At 37.0% G+C, this 21,157-nt stretch overlaps 1 protein-coding gene across 2 annotated transcripts in view; it reads left to right on the forward strand.

Moving 5' to 3' along the window:
* Positions 1-2,442: 2,442 nt before the first annotated feature.
* The window catches only part of CD200R1 (CD200 receptor 1), a 52,609-nt gene continuing 33,894 nt past the window's right edge, over positions 2,443-21,157 (forward strand). For both annotated transcript variants that reach the window (XM_017547771.2, XM_017547772.2), the window contains exon 1: positions 2,443-2,757. In XM_017547771.2, coding sequence (XP_017403260.1) covers positions 2,691-2,757 — 67 coding nt within the window. In that variant the 5' untranslated portion in view covers positions 2,443-2,690. The remainder of the gene's footprint in view (positions 2,758-21,157) is intronic.

Below are 21,157 nucleotides of genomic sequence, written 5' to 3' on the forward strand. Positions count from 1 at the left end.
TTTGTGGCCTTTAGAGTTTTTAGAGCAGTGCATTACCAGACACACACATCTTTCTCTTATACTGACTTTCGTGGCATGTCTTTGGTGGATGATTATGTTAACAAACTTTTAGTCCCTTTATTGTTTTAAACATCCACCCTCCATAAAGGGTGGAAGGTGGGAGTTGAGTGGTTATAAGAATGGGATTTGCAGGTGGAGAGGATGAAGGACCAGGGAGAGAAACTTTCATCCTGTCAAATCGATTTTGCAAATGTTATGGCTTTTGATACCCATCACTTGATTCTTAAACTGCTGATTGCAGATTTTGATCTGACCTCAGGTGAGTGCTTGGGAGTGTGTCTATGAAAGTTGTTGCATGAAATTTCAAAGCAGACGAGTTGAGTGAAAAGAACACAGGGCTAGAAAATATAGCACATTTTATTCCCAGCTGTGCCAACAAGTTGCTTTGAGGCCTTAGGCCATTTAGCCCTCCTGTGGTTTAGCTTTGGCTGTGTCATTGAGTGGACATTAAGATAAATGATCTCCAAGAATTTTTGATGACATGAGAAAAAGCTCATATCAATATAATGTAAACAGATACAGACTTGAGTAAGAAACTTTCCCAGTATCACTGGACTAGTAATTGCGCAACAGAGACTTAACCCAATGCCTATCTGTATCCTAAACCAGTGTGAATTTTAATTTTAATTTCTCTCTACTCAATGCAACCTCTGCCTCCTGGGTTCAAGCGATTCTCATGCTTCAGCCTCCCGAGTAGCTGGGACTACAGACGAGTGCCATCATACCTGGCTAATTTCTTTTTTGGCCATATATATATATATATATATGTATATATATATACATATATATATACACACACACATTTTTTTTTTAAGTAGAGATGGAGTTTGGAGTTTTGTCATGTTGCCCAGACTGGTCTCGACCTCCTCAGCTCAGGTAATCTGCCTGTCTCAGCCTCCCAAAGTGCTAGGATTACAGGCATGAATGACTGCTCCCAGCCAACTTTAACTTCTATGTGGTAGAAAACCAGAATGTTACCCATATTTTAAATGATGTATTCTCACTAATTTCCCGACACCTGGTGAAACATTAGACAGAAGGAAAGATGTTTTTATTATGGTCTCCCCATTGTCATAGCTCATACTCTCGTGTCCCATGCCCTCAAGGACTTGATTTCACTGTCTTCATCAAATTAATTAACTTGGAAAAAAAAGCTTCAGAAGGGGAAAGGGGGAATATTTATAATGTTTGGCAAGAAGGAAGATAAAACTGCTAACAGAAAAAAATGCAGGCTGTTTAATCTTTTTCCTGTTTGCAATGTTTTCTTCCCCTTCCTGTACAGTTTTGCCTTGGTGTAGAAAATTCTTAGCACATAGAGGATTTCCCCAACTCTCAAACATAACTTAAAAGCATAGGAACTAGCCACCTTAAGGAAGAGGTTTTTTTTTTTTTTTTTTTTTTTTTTTTTTTTTTTTTTTTGTTTTTTGTTTTTTTTGAGGAGGAGAGTCTGAATTCCGGATGTGTGGCAACTAAAAGATTGGTAATTATTTCTAATTTGGTTAAAATGATCAGCCTAACTCTTCAAAGGTGAAAGTGACTGGCAATAAGTATTGAATTCTGATAAATAGAATGCCCTCACTCACCCCTAACAAGATACCTTCATCCTAATTACTGAAACCCGTGAATATGTTACCTTGGGTGGCAAAAAGGACTTTGCCGGTGTGTTTCAATTAAAGATCTTGAGATTAGGAGATCATGTTAGATTATTTGGGTGGACCAAAAATAATCACAAGGTCTTTATAAAAGGGAAGCAGAAGGGTCACAGTCAGAGAAGGAGATGTGACCGTGGACCAGAGGTCGGAACGATGTTGCTACAAGCCAAGAAATGCAGGCATTTTCTAGTTGCTGGAAAAGGCAGAGAACAAATTCTGCCCGAGCCTCCAGCTGGAGTGCAGCCCTGCCAACACCTTGATTTTAGTCCGCTAAGATCCATTTCAGACTTCTGATCTTCGGAACTGGATGATAAATGTTATATTGTCTTGAGCCAGTGAGTTTGCGGTAATTTATTACAGTAGCAATAGGAAACTAATACACTTATGATGCTTACAGAGTTGTGCGTTGACTTCCATTATAGACAGTAATTTCACACGAGAATTTTCAAGGAAAACTATTATATTCTAGACTTGAATACTAAGGTCATAATGCTCTTCAACCGGGAGAAACCTCTAAAAGTTATCATGATTGGAAAATTTACAAGGATGGGCCAAAATAAATAAATATTCTGTTTTACTTTTTAGTGTAAGTTTAGACAAATCTGTTTATTTTGGACATGTTCAATGCCTTGCTGTAAAGTTTATCTGTGCACAGCAGAAGTGAGAAGAGAACCAATGAGCTGAGAGAGAACTCAATCAATCTGCTTCCTCCGTCTTTGCTTCAGGGCTTCATACAGGAAATCTATTGCTGTGTCAAGTTCCAGAGAAAAGCCTCTGTTCTTCCAAGTTACTAATCAGGCTAAACTACATAGACGTGAAGGAGGGAGCTAGAAGGAAGGGAGTGCCGCGCTGTTTGATGGGCTAAGAGGATTCTGTACGGAGAAGTTGACCAGAAAGGGTCTCACCATGCTCACAGCTCTTTCTGTACCTGTGTGCAGGAAAATTACTGAGTGAAGGGCAGAAAGAGAGAAAACAGAAATGCTCTGTCCTTGGAGAACTGCTAACCTAGGGCTACTGTTGATTTTGACTGTCTTCTTAGTGACTGGTAAGTTCGAATTCTCTTTGGGAGAATGGTGAGAAACCTGGTCTCAGCTCTTCCTGAGTTTTTTTTTTTTGTCTTTCTTCTGGGGAAATGCAAATCAATTGCAATAATAGATATAGAGGGTTGCTAAATACGGGTTACTCCTGTATCTAATTTACTTTACCATCATTTTTTCACGTGTCTTACTTATTTTACTTTGTATCCAACTGTAATACACACATCTCTATAATTTGTCTTACTGCCCACTTCCTTATTTCCTCCTGTTTTTCGAACGAGGTAGGATACATCAAATACACACCAGCAGCAATCAAAGTCACTTAGGTTCTCTTTATCTTATTCTCACCCGCATCCCCTCTTCTTAGACAGGGTCTTGCTCTGCTGCCCAGGCTGGAGTGCAGTAGTGCATCATAACTCACTGCAGCCTGTAACTCCAGGGCTCAAGCAGTCCTCCCACTCAGCCTCAAGAGTGTCTAGGACTACAGATGTGTGCTGTTATGCTTGGCTAATTTTAAAATTTTTTGATAGAGATGGAGTCTTGCTATGTTGTCCAAGCTGATCTTCAGCTCCTAGATTCAAGTGATTCTTCCACCTCAGACTCTCAAAGCACTGGGATTACAGGCATGAGCCACTGCACCCAGCCTCTTCTCTCTTAAGAATTTTTTTTTTTTTTTAAATAAGAACCCTAACTCATTTAGGTCCACATTGCCAGTAGCATAGATTAGGACAGTTTATTGCTCTCTGTCACTTTCAATGATAAGGCGCTTCAAAAAATATAACAGTTACAGTGGCACGTCTGTGATGTATGTCTGTATTTATCTTCAAGATGTGTAGGCTGTAAGAGACACTATGAGTTAGAGAACACACTCCTCAACATCTAGGTTCCTACAGAAGTTATACAGAACGTGGGGGTGTCCTGGTTTCACTGTAGAAGGTTGGTAGGAGTTGGTGTGGGAGGGAGTTTTCAGGTTTCACTTTTAGTAGATGGAGCAGCTGCAAGGGAAGAGTGTAGTTGGTTTTAAATGTTATAATTTGATAATTGAAAGAAGAAAAGGTATTTTTTTCCTCATTTCTGAATGACTTTAAAATGCTGCTTGTCTTCCAGCAAAAAATCTTCTCTCAACATGTTAATCTTACGAGCAAGCACCATGCAAAATAACTACTCTATGACTGTACGTTCCTATCAAGAATTTTCACATACTTTTTCTCCTTTGATCTGCACAGCAACCCAGTGAAGTAGACATGGAAGACACCTCTCCATTTTACAAAGGTAGAAATGGAGGCGTAGAGAGGTGAGATGATTTTCCCAAGGTTAGATATGACTAGAATATGGCAGAATCACAATCAGTAATGATATACATACATCAGTAAGCACCACTAAACATTCAAGTAGGCAGTTTTCCTCATTATTTAACCACTGTGCTTTTCACTGAAGGGCACCAGTGAAAAAAGTCAAGACAATACTTAGTTTTAGTCTTAATAGACTGTTATTTACCTAAAAAAAAAGTCAAGTCATTTGAATCTTCAGTAGTTGAGATCTTGTTGTAGAAAACTCTTATAGAAACTTGTGCAGGACCCAGCTTGGCTGGGAAAGCCAGACAGGCAAGGAGCTGTTTATGTCAAATTGTACTGTTACTTTTGGGAAAAGGAAAAAAAAAAACATTAAAACATAATTTATAATTTTCAATTTTTAAAGGCTGAAAGGTTTACATTTTAAAACTATTTCTGAACACAACTAGGAAAGACTGCATATATTGGATCTATGAAGTCTATGCTTATGTTACCATCAAGTTATTAAATGTTTAAAATCAAGATATAAAAAGGCATATTACTTTACATGCAGTGATTCATTGTGATAGGTTTACCATGAAGCATATCACTTGGGGAAATGACTTTATGCCTTTATTGCTAAAACTGCTCCGTTATTGATACTGCCAAACAGAACTCGCTTTGTACAAGATAAATTAATAAAGGAGCAAAGGAGCTAATGAATTAAATGTAAAACATAGTACAGTATTCATTTGGTTTCCCTATTTTCTTTTTGTTTACTTGCTTGTAACTTCAAGCAGCATGGTAGTTTGTAGACAAGATTTATGTGGAAAAACCTGAGGGGAAAAATAAAAGCAACCTAAATCGTGCCTGTCAGAGCAATATTCCCAAGCTTCTACCTGGTCCCCTTTCCTGGCACTCCTCATATCCTGTGCCACTTCTGCCTCCTTCTTTTAGCCCTATCGTCTTCTAGATTTTGTGTGTGTATGTTCAAATTGTATTTTTCTGTTTCATTTAAAATTATTCTATCTTTTGTAAAAGTTACTGTTTGGTGATTATGAGTTACTAAAAAGGAACCCTCTACTTCTTTCCTTCTTTGGGCTAATTTTTATTCATTTATTGTTATCTTCCACTAAAGGACAGGCAGTAACAAGAAGAGGAGATAAAAATCAAGACAGGGCTCTAAGGTAGCTTTGGCAGATTTGCAAACAATGGAAAAAAATTAAAAACAATTGTGCAAAAGAAGGGTTTGTCCTTATTAATAATTTTAGTTTTATCTTCCTTTTCTAGTTTGTGATATTTGTGAATTTACATATTATAATAATTTATAGGTGTGTTTTTCTCTAAGTGTTCATGTTTAAGCAATTAATAAATAAATTAAAAGTCCTTATTAATGGGTATATGTGTGTGTGTAGAATAGTGGCTAAAAGTTATTAGCCATCTAAATTAGAAAGAGAACGGTAAAACAGTTGGTGAACACTTAAAGTCAGTAAATCTTGAACTTGTGTATGAAACTAGTACAAATCTAAAGGAGGGAGATATTACAGTGGGTTGGAGTTGTTGAAGGCTTTATGGGGATGGGTCTTGAGGTAGGCTTTGAATGACAGGTTTGGATAAACAGGGAAAGGTAGAGAAAGGAACTGGAAAGATAGGACATGTAGCATGTATAAATGCAAGGTGCTTCAGAGAGAGAAAGAGCTGTAGCTTGCAGGAACAGCAATTATGTGTTAAATGACAACAGGAAATAGGGCTGGATTTTTGGGGTCCTTAATAGCTAAGTAGAAAAACCTGGGTATTGGTCAGTAGACAATGAGGAACCACTTGCTTTTTGGTGAACGGGAAAATTATATAATCAAGTAGCATTTTTGGATGTGGTAACAGTGTTCCATTGAGTGGTAGTGGCACTAGATTAAATATTTATTTTGAAACATGAGTCAAGAGCTATGCTAGGGTTCTCATTTGTAAAAGTTCTGTGATGCCACTGAGATATATATGTGACTGAGAAGGGAGCTTCTTTGTGGAGGAAGATGTTAAGTTCAGTATAGGATGCGAGGACAAGTGGGATGAAAATTCCTACAGATACTTGGAAATACAGTCAGCCCTCTGTATTGCATCCCTGGATTCAACCAATTTCAGATTGAAAATATAAGGAGAAGCCGGGCGCGGTGGCTCACGCCTTTAATCCCAGCACTTTGGGAGGCCGAGGCGGGTGGATCACGAGGTCAAGAGATCGAGACCATCCTGGTCAACATGGTGAAACCCCGTCTCTACTAAAAATACAAAAATTCAGCTGGGCATGGTGGCGTGTGCCTGTAATCCCAGCTTCTCAGGAGGCTGAGACAGGAGAATTGCCTGAACCCAGGAGGCGGAGGTTGCGGTGAGCCGAGATCGCGCCATTGCACTCCAGCCTGGGTAACAAGAGCGAAACTCCATCTCAAAAAAAAAAAAAAAAAAAAAAAAAACAAAAAAAAAAAAAAAAAAAAAAAAAAAAAGAAAATATAAGGAGAAAAAGTAGATGATTTCATTAGTACTGAACATGTACAGATTTGTTCTTGTCATTTCCTAAATAATTCAGTGTAAGAGCTGTTTATATACCGTTTACATTGTATTAGGTATTATAAGCAATCTAGAGATGATTGAAAGTATATGAGACATTGTGCATAGGTTATATGCAAATGCCACATCATTTCATATTAGGGACTCGAGCTTCCTTGAATTTTGCTATCTCTGGGGGTCCTAGAACTAATCTCCCAAAGACACTGAGGGATGACTGTATAGAAAATTCTAGTGTTTGTGAGTCATTCGTGAAGTAGATGATCCATTCCATGAACAGAATAAATATAGAGACAAAAAGAATAGAATAAGCACTAGAGATATTTGGATATGGGCTCTGAGAACCATACTTATCTCTTTCTAGTCTACGAAAGATAGGAAGATCTGAGAAGAGACAGGAAGGGAGCCAATATGGAATGCCAATTGAGTGCTTAACATCAAATAGGAGAAGATACTCTTCTGAAATTTAGGGTTAAGAGGAGACATTAGATATAGGGATTCTAGTAGGTTGAGGATGGCAATAAGGTAATGGGAACAAATGAGAGAGTTTATAGAAGATAAATTTCCTCCCAATAAGATCATGAATATTTCAGTTAATGGTATTTAGTTAATAAAACGACCCAGTAGTTGTTTAATTTTGTTATATCTGAAAAATTAACCTGTACATTGATTAAAATGTAGTAGCCATTGACATATTTTTGCCTCTTCTCCCTTATTATTACTCACGTTCCTTTGTCAATACCTGACTGGGATTTGGGAGATCTGTGGTTATAAAATATCTTTGGACTGTGTGATGCTAGTAGCCCCTAAGAATCAAGTCAACAATCATTACTTTTAAAATAATATTAATAGTAACAAATATCACTGATTTATATAATTCATATAATAGACATAGTCACAATCAGCTCTTTTTTCCCCAGGAAGAAATGACATTATTCATGCATTAACACTAAGCAAACAACTTCCAAGATTTTCTAGCTAGAATTTGTATGCTTAGACCCCATTCTAAAACCAAAATACAATTTGTATTTAAGGCAAGCAATATCAAAAAGTTCCAGGATTAAAGCAGGGCTAAAAGTTTTTCCATTTCTTTTCTGAGACAGGGTCTCACTCTATCTATCACCCGGGATGGAATGCAGTGCTGCAGTCATGGCTTACTGCAGCCTTGACCTCCAAGGCTCAGGTGATCCTCTTGTTTTAGGCTCCCAAGTAGCTGGGACTACAGGTGTGTACCACCATGCTAGGCTAATGTTTTTTGTATTTTTTGTAGAGACAAGGTGTCGCCACGTTGCCCAGGCTGGTCTTGAACTCCTGGGCTCAAGCGATCCTCCTGCCTTGGCCTCTCAAGCTGTTGGGATTACAGGCATGAGTCACTGTACCTGGCCAGTTTTTCCACTTTTAAAGAAATACTTTTGTTTAAAAATCTCTGCTACTTTGAGTTATTGATGCTGTTGCAGGTTCTCTTGGAAACTAAACTCTCAGATACAGTTTTGTGTACAGATGCTTTTGAGCAGAGGGAGAAGTCTACCTGCAATCTAAACCAATCGACACCCTCACTTTATCCCACAGGGAGCTCAGGAGCTAGAGTGACCTTAGAGAGGCCATGCATTGAATAAAAATGGTGGTCCTTTATACCTCCTTTATACCTCCATCTAAATCAGTTATTGGATTGGGCTCCCCTGGGAAGGGTCTGACTTTGGTCAAAGTAGCTGAAGTCATCCCTGGAGAGGCTGAAAACTGAAGACTGTCTGTTGACAGTGATCCCAGCGGCAAGAACAAAAAGTCGAAAGAAATTGTTGGTGGCACATACTATGTCCACTGTAGTTGCCATTTGTAATACTCTTAATTCTTTCTTGAATTTCCAAGTTTCTACCTGGTATTATTTTCTTTCATCCCAAAATAACTTCTGTTATTGTTTCTAGTAGTATAGGTCTGCTAGTGAGGAGTTCTCTTAGTTCTTAGGTCTCCTTTTATGGGTATTTTCCCCAATATCTTGTCTTTCTGTTCTTTTGATTGAATAATTTCTATTACTATATATTCAAGTTTACTCATGATTACAATTTCCTCTCTCCTCTCCATTCTTCTGTAAAGCCCTAGTGAATACATTATTTTAGATATTATATTTTTCAATTTTAAGATTTCCATTTATTTGTTAAAAGTTTTATTTTTCTCTGCTGAGATTTTTCTTTGTTTTCATTCATTCATTGTAAGTATATTTTTCTTTATGTCACCAAGCATAGCTGAATGTTGCTTTAAGACTCTTGTCTGAGAATTCTAATATCTGGGTCAACTTGAAGTTGTTGGTCTCTCTTAATGTATTTTCTCCTAAGAATGGGCCACATTTCCTTGGTTCTTTGTAAATTAGTTTTATTTGGGTTTTGAATGTTGCACAGATTCTGTTACGGTGCAGTGTTGATAATACTTGGTTGGACTCAAACTGCAAATTCTTTTTTTTCTTTTTTTCCCATTGATTTTATTGCATTTTAGGATTTGGGGTACATGTGAAGAACATGCAAAATTGTTGCATAGTAACACACGTGGCAGTGTGATTTGCTGCCTTCCTCCCCATCACCTACATCTGGCATTTCTCCCCTTGCTATCTCTCCCCAGCTTCCCACCCCCCACCGTCTCTCCCCTATTTCCCCCCAACTGACCCCAGTGTGTAGTGCTCCCCTCCCTGTGTCCATGTGTTCTCATTGTTCAACACCCGCCTATGAGTGAGAACATGCGGTGTCAAACTGCAAATTCTACCTCTTGGACAGCATCTCAAATACCAGTTCTTTTACTGTTAGCTAATCTGCTTTGACCGTGACCTGCAATGTGTGCTTTCGAGTCAGCAGAGATATGGGTAGAGTGTGTGCAGAATTTGGAACTCTTTTACTTTGACTCCGCTGCTTTTCAGAGAGTAAGGTTGCCTTAAAATCTGCCCTCTGGTTCTTCAGAAAACTGTGGGTTTTCTGTTAGAGTTTTAGCTGCCTAATGTGGTATCCACTGCAGCCCTTCCTAGGACTAACATCAGCAAAAATGGGGAAATAATGGGAAACTACATAAAACAATGGAACCTACACCCACAATCCTGAGCCATTGTGTTTTTTCAAGCATTGACACCCTCCAAGAATTTTTCTGCTTCCTCCACTTTCCGGTGGCCTCAGGTAATTGTTTTTATATTTTGCCCACAATTTATAGTTCCTATCTGTGGAAACTCACTGGCTCATAAAGAAGTGAAACTTTCTTCATCTACATATTTAAAAATATTATTGTATTTTTACAACTAATATTGACTTAGTGGTTATATTGTCTTGGATGTTAAGATTGAATATATTATGCCTTTTTGCTTTCTAAATTTTCCCCATGCATTGAATGTTTTGGTACATTTCACTTTTCTCAATAAAATTTCATTCTTCTTTTCCACAATTTCTAGTAAAATTTCTAGATACTAATTTAGATACCAATAGATACCAATTTCTAAATACTAATATAACTCTGTGTTGGGTCTATAGATCAGTTATGTAATTCTAACCATAGCTGTTTCATCTTTAGAAATTGCTTAACTTCTTTTGACAGTAATTTCCTCATTTGTGAAATGAAAGAGGTGTATGACAATATTAAGAAGTATAAAGCCCTCAGGAAGGAAGGACTTTAGAAACCTTCAAGTTAAAAATCTTTCATTTTATACATGGGGCAAATAAAGCCCAGGTGTGTACACGGGATTGATAATAATATCACACAGCTTTCTAGGGTATGAGCTGAGTTTCGAACACCTTCATAGTACAAAAATTAGAGGGGAAAGGGACGGGGCAAGTGTGTGCGAGAAAAATCTATGGCTTTTAGATGTGATACACTTGAAATGACAGCAAGCATTCAAGTGGGGAAATATTTCAGCTAAATGTTTGAGTTTCTTGTTTAGGAAAAATAAGTCAAAGCTAAAATATGGGTGGGTTACTCTGTCATTCAGTAATTGAGAGTCTGTCATGTATCAGTCACTGTGCTTCATGTCTGTGGACACTTGATCAAGACAGACATAGGTCCTGCTCTCATGGAGCTTAAATCTGATGGGGAAAATAGGTATTAAATTAATTACTGCAAATAATTAAATAATGTGCAAGTACATAAGGATAAATATAGAGTGACATAGAAATGTGTAATTGGTGAGCCTAATCTGGTTTGAGGGTCAAGTTAGGCTTTTCCAAGGAAGTGATGTTTAAGATGAAGACGAACAAAAACAGCAAGGTAAGAAGAGTGGAGGGATGAACATTCCAGGCTGGTCAAACAGGCCGGATGAACGACAGAGGGAGCTAAACTATGACTGGAGTGCTGAAAACAAGAGGAAATCACCTGTGTAGAGATCTAGTTGAAGTTCAAGAGGTTGAGGAGCAAGAGGAGGAATGCATGGGTGTAGTGGGAAGGCTAGGAAAGGGGTTTTAGAAGGAGAGGAAAGTGGTTAATTGTATCAAAATCCACCAAGCAACTTAGGAACGCCAGAACTAAAAACAGGCCAAAAGCTTGACTATAAAAGGGCTGGTGACCTTGAAAATTGCAGTTTGAGTAGATGGACGTGGGAGCAGCAAGATTGCTGGTATTGAGGAGGGAGTGGGTGGGAAGGAAATTGAAGCTGTGGGCACAGACGACTCATTCTAGAAGTTAGACAGCAAAGAAAGGAGAAGGGATCCTAGCTAGAAAAGGAAGTAGCATCTAATAATTTTTTTCTACAGACAAAGGGGAAACCTGAATGTGTTTAAAGGATATTATTTGAGAAAACTCAGTGATTTGGAACAAATATTTTTCCAACTAGTATGTGTTCATGTAGTTTTAAGGTGATTAGTAATTTCTTTTCTTTTTCTCTGCCATTTTGTTACTTTACCATGAAATGCTACCTTTGCCTAAAGGTTTATCCATTACTTAATATGAGAATATCTGGTTATATGATTCATTTTGTGGTGCTGATAAGTTCTTGAAAAAAAATCTCCAAATGGTAAATGTTTACAGATCCCTAATAATAAAATCTAGTTATTTTTATTCTTCAAAAAATTATCTTATTTATCTTTAATTGTCTTTTCCTTAATTGTTCCCTGGCATAGTTCTAATCCAGTGATTTAAAGGTAGTTGCCAGAAAGAATCCCTATAGAGCCTAAAATTGCCCATAGAGCTCAAACCTGCTTAATCAGACTTTTCCAGTGTATAGGGATCTAGACTTTCACAAGTCTAGATCAAGTGTATTCTGATGGGAGGTGGGGTTCAGAGCACTGCCCTACGTCTTTCCTAGTTTTCTCATCACCCCAACTATCCTTGTTTCCTTTGCAGACAGCTGCTCATCTCCTGATTTACCATTTTCCAGTGTGGACTTCTTTAATGTCCACAGATGGAAAGGTTTCTGAGAGCAGGAACCTGGTCTTATTCAAGCTGTCATTCCTTGAGTTCTACCAAGCTACTTGTCAAAATATTTCTTGCGTCTGTAATAGTTCTTACCCAAAAGGTTCCCCTCTCAGAGATGAAATATCAGTCTTTTCAAAAGCAAACCTTCTCTTTGTCTCTTTCCTTCTAGTACCTCTGGGATCCTGGTTGACCAGTTAGCTTCCTCATTCTTGTAATTTCTGGCTCTCTCTCTTTCTGTCTACAAACATGCTGTGCTCTCCTCTGTTAAATATTTTCTTGATCCCTCATATCTCCTGATATTGCCACATCTGTCTCTCTTTCAAGTTTGACATGAAAGGATAAAACCAGTCTCATTTCTTCCATTCTTTCAATGTCAGCATTCTTGAAAGACTAAATCCACATTTGTTGACTCCATTACCTCTGGTCAGCCCCTTTCAATCTGGTTTCCACTTGTACTTCTTTGTTAAACTTACTCTCTTTCAGATCTTAAGGTCACTGATGACCTTCTTGTTACCAAACCTAAAAGCTTCTTAATTCGTAGTTTAAGACTTTTCTCCATATGATTTGATATTGATTCTTCCTGTCTTGAAACCTCCTCTTTACTTGGTGTATAAGTAGTATGTTTTCATGCTGCTGGTAAAGACATACCTGAGATTGGAAAATTTACAAAAGAAAGAGGTTTAATAGACTTACAGCTCCATGTGGTTGGGAAGACCTCACAATAATGGTGGAAGGTGAAAGGCACATCTCACGTGGCAGAAGACAAGAGAAGAGAGCTTGTGCAGGGAAACTCCTATTTTTAAAACCATCAGATCTCATGAAACTTACTCTCTATCACAAGAGCAGCACAAGAAAGACCTGTCCCCATGATTCAAATACATCTCATTGGGTCCCTCCCACAACATGTGGGAATTTAAGATGAGATTTGGGTGGGGACACAGCCAAACCATATCATTCTTCCCCTGGACCCTCCCAAATCTCATGTCCTCACATTTCAAAGCCAATCATGCCTTCCCAACAGTTCCCCAAAGACTTAACTCATTTTAGCATTAACTCAAAAGTCCACAGTTTAAAGTCTCATCAGGGGAAGACTCCTCCACCTATGATCCTGTAAAATCAAAAGCAAGTTAGTTACTTCCTAGATATAATGGGAGTACAGGCATTGGGAAATACAGTCATTCCAAATGGGAGAAATTGGCCGAAATAAAGGGGCTACAGGCTCCATGCAAGTCCAAAATCCAGCAGGGCAGTCAAATCTTGAAGGTTCAAAATGATCTCCTTTGACTCCATGTCTCACATCCACATCATGCTGATGCAAGACATGGGTTTCCATAGTCTTGGGCAGCTCTGCCTCTGAGGCTTTGCAGGGTACAGGCTCCCTCCTGGCTGCTTTCATGGGCTGGTGTTGAGTGTCTTTTCCAGGGGCACAGTGCAGGCTGTCAATGGATCTACCATTCTGGGGTCTGGAGAATTGTGGTCCTCTTCTCACAGCTTCACTAGGCAGTGCCTCCATAGGAACCCTTTGCGGGGACTCCAACCCCACATTTCCCTTCCACACTTCCAAGTAGAGGTTCTCCATGAGAGTCCTGCCCCTGCAGCAAACTTCTGCCTGGACATCCAGGCATTTCCATACAGCCTTTGAAATCTAGGCTAAGGTTCCCAAACCTCAATTCTTGACTTCTGTGTACTGGCAGGCTCAATACCATATGGAAGCTGCCAAAGTTTGAGGCTTGCACCCTCTGAAGCCATGGCCTGAGCTGTATGTTGGCCCCGTTCAGCCATGGCTGGAGCAGCTGGGACACAGGGCACCAACTCCCTATGCTGCACACAGCATGGGGACCCCGGACCTGGCCCATGAAACCATTTTTTTTCTCCTATGCCTCCAGGCCTTGATGGGAGGGGCTGCTGTGAAGACCTCTGACATGCCCTGGACACATTTTCCCCTGGACACATTTTCCCCATTGTCTTAGGGATTAACGTTCAGCTCCTTGTTACTTATGTAAATTCTGCAGCTGGCTTGAATTTCTCCTCAGAAAATGGGATTTTCTTTTCTATCACACTGTCAGGTTGCAAATTTTCCGAGCTTTTATGCTCTGCTTCACTTATAAAATGAATGCCTTTAACAGCACCCAAGTCACATCTTGAATACTTTGCTGCTTAGAATTTTTTTCCACCAGATACCCTAAATCATGTCTCTCAAGATCAAAATTCCACAAATCTCTAGGGCAGGGGGGCAAAATGCTGCCAGTCTTTTTGCTAAAACATAGCAAAAGTCACCTCTGCTCCAGTTCCCAAAAAGATCCTCATCTTCATTTGAGACCACCTGGATTTCATTATCCATATCATTATCAGCATTTTGGCCAAAGCCATTCAACAAGTCTCTAGGGAGTTTCTAACTTTCCCACATTTTCCTGTCTTCTTCTGAGCCCTCCAAACCGTTCCAACCTGCCTGCTACCCAGTTCCAAAGTCACTTCCACATTTTTGGGCATCTTTTCAGCAGCACCACACTCTTCTGGTACCAATTTACTGTATTAGTCTGTTTTCACACTGCTGATAAAGACATACCTGAGACTGGACAATTTACAAAAGAAAGAGGTTTAATGGACTTACAGTTCCATGTGACTGGGAAGGCCTCACAATAATGGTGGAAGATGAAAGGCACATCTCACATGGCAGCAGACAAGAGAAGAGAGCTTGCGCAGGGGAACCCCTTTTTTAAAACCATCAAATCTTGTAAGACTTACTCACTATCATGAGAACAACAAGGTACAGACCTGCTTCCATGATTCAATTACCTCCTACTGGGTGCCTCCCACAATATGTAGGAATTCAAGATCAGATTTGGATGGGGACAGAGCCAAACCATGTAATTTGTCTTTAAGGCACTGCATTTACTTCCTACTTTTCTTCATTGTTTTTGTTAAGTGTAATACCTCCAAGAGATCCCTAATTAACAATGTTTTCAAGGCTCTAGTTTTGGCCTCTTCTCTAACATCAAAGACTGCAGTTTGGCAGTTCATGGGCTACATGTGGCTTGCAGATACCTTTAGTGGATGCATGTAGTTTTTTAAAAAATCAGCTGCCAATTAATAATAAAATTTGGAGATTTTATCTATAATCCCTGTCTGGGGTGACAGTAAGGATTAAGTCCAATGATGCATGTAAAGTACTTAGCATTGGGTCTGCATTTATAAGCATTTAAAAATGACAATTTAATGATATTTTGTGGTTTTCAAAGCTCTTCTTATATATTATTTTATAACATTTAATTAGCCCCCTACAGATCAACTTTTTGGTTGTTTTCAGTTTTTTAAAATTACAATTTCAAAACTGTTTTCAGATTTTTAGGAAAACAATGCTAGAATTAGTATCCTAGTACATGTGTCTTTGCATATGTTAATATGAATATGAATTCAATATTTACACATCCATTGAACATGTTGTCCTTTGTGATCAGTGATACACATTTGTACAACATCTGCCTTAGGTTAGAGACATGTTTGTCTCTGTTAACTAGTTTTGGAGTTTGTGACAGTAACTACCCCAAAAAAGTACTCCCCAAACCAAAAATTAAAACCCAAAAAATAAAACAGGCCAGTAAGATAGCTTTTATTAGCACTGTGCCCTAATAACTGCTACCGACTTTATATTGCCTTTAAAAAGTAGGGCCAAATATATTAGCATAATTTGTATTGCTCTCTAAATTTTGTCCATCCATCAAATTCATTATTTATTGTTTTGAAACCTGTTACTTTTCTAAACACTTCTCACAGTTTTTTTTTTATAACCCATCTGTATTTTTTTATCTCTAGGTTGTACCTAAAGAGTAGAATTATAATTACTAGCTATATCACCTTTAACATGTTCAATCTTTTGTCAGCCTGTTCATATCTTTGCCTGTTTTTTCAGTTGAGTTGTCCATCTCTTTTTTTTTTTTTTATTGGTTTATGTGTTTTCAGCATATTTTTTGAAGGAAAGTAGTCTTTGTTTATTTTAAATGCTGCAAGCATTCCCCAGGTTTTTGCTTGGCAGCATTATTTTATGTATTTTTCTTTTTCTTTTTTGTCATACCAAAGTTTTAAATTCTCTCTAGAGTCAGACTTCTCAATATTTTTCTTTATGGTTTCCATGTTTTATATCAGGATTAGAAAGATTTCTTCACTGAAGGTGAAAAACTGCCTCAGTTTGCCTGGAACTTTTTTCCTAGTTTTAGCACGAAATGTCCTGCATCCCAGGAAGCCTCTGAGTCTGGCAAACAATGGTTTTACTCATGCCATCTCTTTTAAGATTAAAAAAAAATTACCTATGTTTTCTTCTAGTATCTTTTTGTTTTGTATATTTAAATCTTTTGTTTTATTTTGATATGAGAAGTGAAATGAGAATCTAATTTTATTTTCCCACATGACTAGCTATTTCTCATAATACTATTTATCAATGACATAAATAATCATCTTTCCCTTTAGGAATCTGAGTGACCAGTGATATCAGATACTACATTCTTATATGTATAGATGAAGCAAATGGGGTTTAGAAAGTAACCCCTGCAAGACTCCAAGGGTAATAAATGAAAGGGCCCAAATGTTAGTCACTTTTCTAATTTTAATTTTGAAGTTTTTGTCTATATTTGTTTCTGCCAGAACTTTGATTTTTCAGCCCCTCCCCCCTTTTTTTTAACTGAACATCTAATTTGGTGTTGTCTGCTACTAATTAGATATCTTTAACAATTAAAATCAGTTTCATAAAGTGTCAGAACATGAACATATGAAATAATCAATTCTTCAAATTGTGTTTTAAAATGCTAAAAGTAAAAAAGTAAGTACTAATCTGTACTTTTTGTATTTATGCTTACTTTACTTCTCTTTTATATTAACATGAAATATATATTGTATATGATTTACACACATTTTAAAGAATAATTATACATTGAATCCTATATAAGTTAAGAACAAGACTATTGCCAATTCCTCCCCAATTACATCCCCCAACCTCTGCTCTAAACGAAGTCATTATTTTTTAGGCTAATCATTCCCTTTCAGGGATAGTTATTCATTGATTTTCTTTACATTTTATCGTGTGTGGAATCCCAAATACTATACTTTATTTTGTCTTTTTTGGTAATGGTGCATACACAGAATCATACTGTGTATATAATTTTATAATGTCTTTCATTGGCTCATTATAGTTGAGATTTATCCATGTTTAAGTTTGTAGTTGTTGTCCATATAATGTTGTTAATATAAATAACTTTTATTCTAAAATTTCAAATGTTTGCAAAATAGTTTTTTTTCCCTGGAAAAATTCTGGTTCATAAGTAACAAACATGATTTTACAAAACAAATCTCATATTTACTATTTCAATTTATTTCCTTCTTCAAAGGAAGAACAATTAAGATAATATGCTACGAGACATGTGAACGAGAATGTTTTCATTTGAAAACCATGTTGCATTTCATATTGTTAAAATGGCAAACATTAATTTTTCTAGGAAATTCAGAGTAAAAGGTTCTGTGTTGTACTAACTTTACTATACTGGTGATGAGAAAAAAGTCATATGCTTAGTGTAGGTACATAAAAGTTGCTCTGGCAGCCTAATTTGAATTTCTGAGGCTGTGTGTGATTAAGTTCTCAGTTACAAAGCTGCATTCATTTAAAATGAAACCTTGAATCTTTAGGAGAAATGTACGTAATTACAATTGACTTAATGCTTCAGTTTGTAATGTACTTTGAATACCTTTCATGAGTAATTCCTTATTTGTTAAAGTGGGTAAGAATGATAGTATTTGTTTTACTGAAGGGAAAATGGGAGCATGTAATTCATTTAGTTATCTAAAAAGGCTCAAGAAAGAAGTAAGAAGTAAAAGTAATATTTTCAAGCCATGAGAAATTGTTTAATGCTTAATCCATGCATAATCCATAGTGATTCATCTCTACATTTGTTATAATAACTTTGAAGATTTATTGAAGTTTGAAAGAAACTTTGAGACTTACGGAAGTTTGAAAGAAAACAGACTTCAAGGGTTAAAATGTTGACTCACCAAATATAGACTGAAATAATTTTATTTGGTTTTCCTCAAGTAAATTCCAGGATATTTTTAGATTTTAATGTATATTTAGTTTGTGCTCTAGTTTTTGAAGTCCTATAGTAAATTCATTAAAATTTAAATAACAGTAAAGATTATAATAAACAAGAATGAATTCTACTTAGCTCCTTACCAGCATAGAGGCCCCAAGTCCTATAAAGAATGTCCATAGAAATGTCAAAATAAAACCTACACACTATTCTCTTTTGCAGCTAATATGGTTATCTTATAAAATGATAGTCACATTAGTTAGTCCACAGTTTGGCCTCAAGTTGACTTTTAGTTTAAAGTTCGTTCATCAGACTCCTAACTTACCTGTTTGTATTCCTCCAGAAGACCTGCAACTGAATGAAAGGGCAGAACATCGTCCTTATTTTCCATCTCCATATGTTAGAAATAATTCATCAATATTAGCAACAATGTTAAGTATGAAATTTAAGTATGAAATAATCCTTGTTCTCTTTTGATTAGTAATCGTTACCGAATTAGGTGTTTTTAACAGGAATGGTGACGTTTCAGAAATGTCTGTCTCTATGTTTTTTAAGAGAGTAGATTATGCAGAGCACAGCATTTTACAATAAATAAAACTGCTTAAGATAACAAGAAAATCATGTGCTGTTTCTGAGAGCCTTTTTTTTTTTTTTTCCTCACTGGAGGAAACCTCCATAAAGTATAGGTTTGCATAGTCATGCCTAAGTTTCTGTGTGTGGGTGGTATATGCTTGCTCAGGCATGTGACAATGATGATTTGGGAAAGGAAACTTCTGGTGCTCAAAGTGAGTAAGAGGTTTCGCTAGTAGTAAAATCACAAAAACATTCTTACTTCTGATGATTTTGACTTAGATAGAAATGGATTTTTTTAAAACATTATTTCCACTGTGAAAGATCTTTGTTTAGATTTTGTTTTGTATTTTTTTGTGTGGATGTATATTCTAATTTTACATGTGTTAAACCACCAAGCAACTATAATTTGATAAATGCTGACAGTTTGATATACTTATGAATCATCATGACAAACAAGATACAAAGCATTTTCATCATTTTCCAAAATGTTTCTCATGTATCTTTAGTCCATCCCTGCCTTAACCCTCATTTGCAGGCAATCACTGATCTGTTCTTTGTCACCAGAGATTACTTAGCATCTTATATTAGTAGGAGTATGTTTTTGTAGTACGTAGTATGCATTCTTTTGTGCCTGTCTGGTACTTTCACTTAGTAGAATGATTTTGAGATATGTCAATATGGTGTCTTCTTTTTTGTGGTTGAGTATATTCCACTGTATGGATAAATGATTCATTTAACTATTAATTAACATTTGAGTTGTTTCCAGTTTTTGGCAATCTTGAATAAATATTTGCAAATAACGCCACTATGAACATTCATGCATAAGTCTTCTGTGTACACGTTTTCATTTCTCTTAGGTAAATACAGCTGGAATGTCCAAGTAGTACAGTGGGCACATGTTTGAATTAAAAAAAAAAAAAAACTGCCAGAAATTTACCAGTATAATTTACATTATTTTACATTCCCACTAGTAATGTATGAGAGTTTTAATTTCTCCACATTCTTACCAGAATTTATTATTGGTCTTTTTAATTTTATCTATACTTATAGGTATGTAATCATTATCTCTATGTTTTATATCTGCATCTACTTTATGGTTACTAATACGGAACATCTTTCTATGTAACTATTGACCATTTTAATATCTTTTTATTTTTTGATGAGGAAGCTTGTTTAAATCATTTGTACAGATTTTTAAACTGATTTTCAAAGATATTGAATTGTAGCAGTTCTTAACATATTCTACATAGCAGTCTTTTGTTAGATATGTATATTGCAAATACTTTCTTTTACTCTGTGGTTTGTCTTTCATTATCTTAATGATATTGTTCTAAAAGCAAAATATTTAAATATTGTTATTGTTCAATTTATCAAATTTCTTTTCATGGCTTGTTCTATTTATGTCCCAATAAATCTTTGCCTGTGTCAAAGTGAGAGATTTTCTTATATATTTTCTTCTAGGGGTATTATAGTTTCGGCTTTTACATTGAAGCCAACAATACAATTTAAGGGAACTGTTTTGGTATATGTGTAAAAAAGGTTGAGGTTCATTTTTTTGCATATATATACTAGTTTTTTCAACATGTGTTGTTGAATAACTTGTAGCTCTTTTTAAAATTGTCTTAACACTTTTATTTAAAATCAGTAGATTGGTTGGAGGGTGGAGCAAGAAGGTGACCCACCCAAGCACCAGGCAGGAACCCATAACCCATGTGAAGCAAACTCAATCAGCAGTCTGCATCACTGCCAGTTGACTACAGTGTCCTTGGTCTCTGAACTTTTTAGCAGTCATTCCCCCATATAAACATCAATCTGAACAACTATTTACACATGAAAATACCTTCACAAGAGCTAAAGAAACCAAGTGAGAGAACACAGTGCCTAGTTATAAGTATATTAATAAGAAAAGATATATTGAAGGGGAGGTCAGTTTTAAATTACTTATGTCACCTCTTACCCAATTCTAGACAGCACATTGTGATGAGAAATACTGTCTACTTGGGGGAAAGAGAGGGAAACAATCGTAGAAATTTACGTTGGACCCTAACACTGGGCCCACCAAAAAAGTAAAATCCAGCACTGGGAAGATTCCCATGAGCCCTGACTGCAGGCTGGTGCCCATGGACTCCAGACCCCCCAGCACCCGGTGAGAAACGATAACCCATGTGAGGCAAACTCAATCAGTACTGTGCATCACTGCTAGCTAACTACAGTGTCCTTTGTCTCCGAACAAACCTCAGAGGCAGGCATGCCTCAGTGACCACATGGCATTGGGTGCACTCCAACATTAAACCAATCTCAGTGGTCAAGGGATTCCAGTCTGGCAATAGCAGTACAAGGTTTAGGGTGCACCTAGTTCTCCAGTGGCCACAGTGATCTGGGGCATAGGAGTCATGGCAGTAGGTCTTCCCAGGATCTCTGGAAAAGCTTACTTTTGAAAAGCATTCCCACACAGAGTCAATTTATAAATTTATAAAGTGCCTCCTTCTTCAAATACATAGATATTGAGCAAGGCCACAAGGATCAAGTACATCAGGGAAACATGACATCACCAGAGAGACAAAATA

The sequence above is a fragment of the Cebus imitator genome, unplaced genomic scaffold (assembly GCF_001604975.1).
Source record: "Cebus imitator isolate Cc_AM_T3 unplaced genomic scaffold, Cebus_imitator-1.0 Scaffold201, whole genome shotgun sequence".
Classification (NCBI taxonomy): Eukaryota; Metazoa; Chordata; class Mammalia; order Primates; family Cebidae; genus Cebus; species Cebus imitator.